This window comes from Procambarus clarkii, chromosome 22 (genome assembly GCF_040958095.1).
Source record: "Procambarus clarkii isolate CNS0578487 chromosome 22, FALCON_Pclarkii_2.0, whole genome shotgun sequence".
NCBI classification, from domain to species: Eukaryota; Metazoa; Arthropoda; class Malacostraca; order Decapoda; family Cambaridae; genus Procambarus; species Procambarus clarkii.
In genome coordinates this window covers 12,693,859-12,699,404 of record NC_091171.1, presented here as the reverse complement: position 1 = coordinate 12,699,404, position 5,546 = coordinate 12,693,859, and the positions used below count along the sequence as shown (strand labels likewise).

General features: G+C 46.7%; 1 protein-coding gene across 1 annotated transcript in view; it reads right to left on the bottom strand.

The window, feature by feature from the left end:
• LOC138367402 (serine/threonine-protein kinase PRP4 homolog) overlaps positions 1–204 on the bottom strand; it is a 2,895-nt gene extending 2,691 nt beyond the window's left edge. Inside the window, exon 1 of the mRNA XM_069329045.1 lies at positions 94–204. Within this exon, the coding sequence (XP_069185146.1) occupies positions 94–204 (111 nt within the window). The remainder of the gene's footprint in view (positions 1–93) is intronic.
• Between the last annotated feature and the right edge of the window lie 5,342 nt (positions 205–5,546).

Here is a 5,546-nt window from a genome sequence, read left to right as displayed (position 1 = left end):
GCCAAAGATTGAGAAAAGATGTACAGGTTCTTAAGTGCATGCGTAACTGCTTCGTGAATCTGGCCCGTAGACTACTTGCTGACTCACTCTTACTTGAGTATGTTTATGATAAACTATAGATCCAATATGGCACCTCCATATTTCGGAATATGACCGAAGGATAAGATTAATGATTCTAACACAAATCTTTTCAATATTCCTCATGTTTTTCTTCACTGTCGGGGGAGTTGAAAAATTAACTCTCCAAAGTTCATTTTGACACGTTTATTTTTGGTCTGATGCCTAGGGATGCGTTTTGCAAGGTCACTCCTTACATTCTCAAAGACTAATTTACCATGCTGCTTCTGTTATTGTTTTAGATTTAGCTACTCAGAACGAAATGTCCATGTAGCACGGGCTATGGTGAGCCCGTAAGATTTACCATGCTTTTCCACAGCCTTATATTCTCTTTGGGTGAGGTGGTAGAGAATATGTGGATGAATTACATAACATAAGGGATATTGATTGGGTATTACATACATCAACATTAGCAGCTTATTGCGGCTACTTGTGTTTCTAAGACAGGGTCATTGGATCCTGTCTCTGTGTTGGCTCGGGGTCTTCAAGTTGGTAAGTTATAATTATGTGTTAAGTGGTTGTTATATGCCAGTTAACTGGTAACGTGGACCGTGAGCCAGCAGCCACAACGTTACCAAACCCATCAGCTGGACGCAAGGGTTAAGGAGTCGGTGAGATGTAGATATTTGATATTGAATATGACCGCATATTCTGTAATTATTATTTTCTGGTTTAGGGCTTCTATCCCTCTAACTATTTTCTTAGCATCAGGGCTTAGTTGAAATAGGAGTTCTCCAAAACTCATTTTCGTACTTTTAAGGTGAAGAAAAGGTACTTTTCTCAAGAAAAGGTACTTTTCTCAAGAAAAGGTACTTTTCTCAAGAAAAGGTACTTTTCTCAAGAAAAGGTACTTTTCTCAAGAAAAGGTACTTTTCTCAAGAAAAGGTACTTTTCTCAAGAAAAGGTACTTTTCTCAAGAAAAGGTACTTTTCTCAAGAAAAGGTACTTTTCTCAAGAAAAGGTACTTTTCTCAAGAAAAGGTACTTTTCTCAAGAAAAGGTACTTTTCTCAAGAAAAGGTACTTTTCTCAAGAAAAGGTACTTTTCTCAAGAAAAGGTACTTTTCTCAAGAAAAGGTACTTTTCTCAAGAAAAGGTACTTTTCTCAAGAAAAGGTACTTTTCTTCACCTTAAAAGTACGAAAATGAGTTTTGGAGAACTCCTATTTCAACTAAGCCCTGATGCTAAGAAAATAGTTAGAGGGATAGAAGCCCTAAACCAGAAAATAATAATTACAGAATATGCGGTCATATTCAATGAAACATGTTTGAAAGAAAACCTGCTGCCAGTATACACCAATATTTGATATTGTGGAGGTGCCACAATACATCTATAGTTTATCATCAAATTGCTCAAGTAATATTTTTATTTATATATATATACAAGAGTTGTTACATTCTTGGACAGCCACTAGTACGCATAGCGTTTCGGGCATATTATATATATATATATATAACTGAAAACTCACACCCCAGAAGTGACTCGAACCCATACTCCCACAACTGGTATGTACAGGGACGCCTTAATCCGCTTGACCATCACGACCGGACATAAGGAAGTGATAGCCGAGGCTATATGAACCACTTCCCCGCCGGCACTCGGATGGTTATCTTGGGCATAGCATTTTATCAAATCACCTCATTCTTTGGGGCACACGTGAGGAACACAAATGCACATACTTGCATTTGTGTTCCTCACGTGTGCCCCAAAGAATGAGGTGATTTGATAAAATGCTATGCCCAAGATAACCATCCGAGTGCCGGCGGGGAAGTGGTTCATATAGCCTCGGCTATCACTTCCTTATGTCCGGTCGTGATGGTCAAGCGGATTAAGGCGTCCCTGTACATACCAGTTGTGGGAGTATGGGTTCGAGTCACTTCTGGGGTGTGAGTTTTCAGTTGTATATAGTCCTGGGGACCATTCAGGCTTGTTTGCATTTGTGTTCCTCACGTGTGCCCCAAAGAATGAGGTGATTTGATAAAATGCTATGCCCAAGATAACCATCCGAGTGCCGGCGGGGAAGTGGTTCATATAGCCTCGGCTATCACTTCCTTATGTCCGGTCGTGATGGTCAAGCGGATTAAGGCGTCCCTGTACATACCAGTTGTGGGAGTATGGGTTCGAGTCACTTCTGGGGTGTGAGTTTTCAGTTGTATATAGTCCTGGGGACCATTCAGGCTTGTTTGCATTTGTGTTCCTCACGTGTGCCCCAAAGAATGAGGTGATTTGATAAAATGCTATGCCCAAGATAACCATCCGAGTGCCGGCGGGGAAGTGGTTCATATAGCCTCGGCTATCACTTCCTTATGTCCGGTCGTGATGGTCAAGCGGATTAAGGCGTCCCTGTACATACCAGTTGTGGGAGTATGGGTTCGAGTCACTTCTGGGGTGTGAGTTTTCAGTTGTATATAGTCCTGGGGACCATTCAGGCTTGTTTGCATATATATATATATATATATATATATATATATATATATATATATATATATATATATATAAACGTGATATATAACAACATAAATACATATGTTTATGTATATAACAACATAAAGGTGACAAAATGTTAGGTCATCACAAAATTGTGAATCTATAAGTATAGAGCATATGGGAGTTTAAGTATATATAAGTATAGAGCATATAGGAGCATGAGGAGAGGAGCAAGGGGAGGGTCACTCCCTCGCTCCTGTTAAGTGGCCTCATTACTCACCTCTACAGGTGTTCGCCGCCACACCTGTGCACATGCGTGTCTTCCTGCCTGAATTAATTGCTAACACACCTTTTCAACAGGTGTGCCTGCGTGTGCGCTCACCTAGTTGTGTTTGCAAGGTGGAGCATCAGCTCGCAAGCCCCGCCTTTCGACCATCATCAGTTCAAAGCAGTGACTCTTTTTGACCCGTTTCGGCGGCTCTGTTTCCTTAGTTTGAATCTACAACTTCTTGTTTTTGAAGTTGCTGGTTTCAGGAATTCCCTTTCGTAATGTTGTCAGTTGCTGGTGCTATTTTGTACGTAGTGATCATAACGCTTCTTTTCCTTCTAGCTTTGGCACATTTAAAGCCTCTAGTCTCTCCTCCTAGCTCTTGTTTTTCACTTCCTGAATCCATCTCGTAACATGTCTTTGTACATTTTTCAGTTTGTTGATATACATCTGGAGACAGAGTCACCATACACCCGTCTGACAGTGGCCGTGAACAGTTTAGTGTTTCACCATCCGTGTGATTAACAGCGATTCTGAAGCTGGAAAGTTGTAACAGATGCTCCTCGCACAATGTTCTTTGTGAACAATGTTCGCACAATGTTCTTTGTGTGTTCCTCTAGTAACATTCTACTACCCATAACCACCTCTTCCACCATTCCTTAATGCCTTTCCACGTGTACTCACCTAGTTGTGCTTGCGGGGGTTGAGCTCTGGCTCTTTGGTCCCGCCTCTCAACTGCCAATCAACTAGTGTACAGGTTCCTGAGCCTATTGGGCTCTATCATATCTACAATTGAAGCTGTGTATGGAGTCAGCCTCCACCACATCACTGCCTAATGTGTTCCGCCTGTTAACTTCTCTGACACTGATAGGTCACTCCTTACATTCTCAAAGATTAATTGAACAAGTTCTTTCTAACGTCCCTGTGGCTTATTTGGGTACTCGGTCTCCACATGTGTCACCTTGTTCGCGTACCACCCGTGTTAAAAAAAAGTTTATCTACCCTGTCAATTTCCCTGATGATTTTGTAGGTAGTGATCATATATCCCCGAACTCTCCTGTGCGTGTGTGTTTTATATATGTAATGGATATATTCAGTGAAAACTAGATCGGGAGTCAAGACATCCAAGAGCTGACAGCTTGATTCTGCAGATACAAATAGTAAATACACACACACACACACACACACACACACACACACACACACACACACACACACACACACACACACACACACACACTGCAAGAGCTCGCACACAAAAAGTCATCACTTGGAACACTCAAACTTTCCTCACTGGAGGTGTTTCAACGCCACGATGCCCCCCCCTCCCCACGTCTTACACCCCCACGTCTCAGCCTCGCCCTACCTCAGCCTTGGCTTTCTTTTTATATCACTGTTCACTAATAATTTAAAACTGACGAAACAGCTCGCCCATAAAAGGCTGAGAAATCATTTGTCTTTCAGTAAAAACTATTGGCGGGGGGCTATAACCCCCCGTCCCCTTATTACACCCCCCATGGTACTCAGGGTGCCACAGGGGTCCGAGGGTGCCACAGGGGGGGGCCGAGGGTGCCACAGGGGTCCGAGGGTGCCACAGGGGGGGGGCCGAGGGTGCCACAGGGGGGGCCGAGGGTGTGTCACAGGGGGCCGAGGGTGCCACAGGGGGGGCCGAGGGTGCCACAGGGGTCCGAGGGTGCCACAGGGGGGGGCCGAGGGTGCCACAGGGGGGGGCCGAGGGTGTCACAGGGGGCCGAGGGTGCCACAGGGGGCCGAGGGTGCCACAGGGGGGCCGAGGGTGTCACAGGGGGGCCGAGGGTGCCACAGGGGGGGGCCGAGGGTGCCACAGTGGGCCGAGGGTGCCACAGTGGGCCGAGGATGCCACAGTGGGCCGAGGGTGTCACAGTGGGCCGAGGGTGTCACAGTGGGCCGAGGGTGCCACAGTGGGCCGAGGGTGCCACAGGGGGCCGAGGGAGCCACAGGGGGGTCGAGGGTGCCACAGGGGGGCCGAGGGTGCCACAGGGGGGCCGAGGGTGCCACAGGGGGCCGAGGGTGCCACAGGGGGCCGAGGGTGCCACAGGGGGCCGAGGGGGCCACAGGGGGCCCGATCTGCACCACCAACTATGCAACTAAGTTACAACTTAGGAGTCCTGGGCGTGCCTAGCCCAACACCCTCTCCATACACAAGGAATGTCACCAGCACTAGCCGCCCCCCCCCTCCCTTAGATTCTATCCCTGATCAGCTAGGATGCCGTAGGAAGGACATACTACAACAACCTGATTGCTTAACCAGTTATTAATACGAGACATGAGGCTGGTAGGCTGACTCACCCGGAACCAACACCTGAGACCCGGCCCAAGTTAGTGTGCTCCGCTAACTTGTTAATCTCCACACACCTGTACGCCAGAACTTGTGTTGCATAAACTTATCTTCCCCTTGACATATAATCATCCCCTAACTTTATTACCATCCACTTGGTGCTCAACATTTTGTACTCAGGTGGATAGGAGGAGGATAGAGACGGCTGGGATAGAAAGGGCTGGAGGTGGAGGATAGAGAGGGCTGGAGGGGCCTGGAGTGAGATCGAGGGAGAGTGAAGGGAGAGGTCAGCTTACTCTCACTACACCTCCGGCCCCCCCTCACCCTCCCCCTCATCACCAAGGTCACGCCACTCAACACAATTAAGGTCGTCCAGGTGGTCACCCACTCAGTTCCTGGGCAGACCCAAGAGTGTTAAC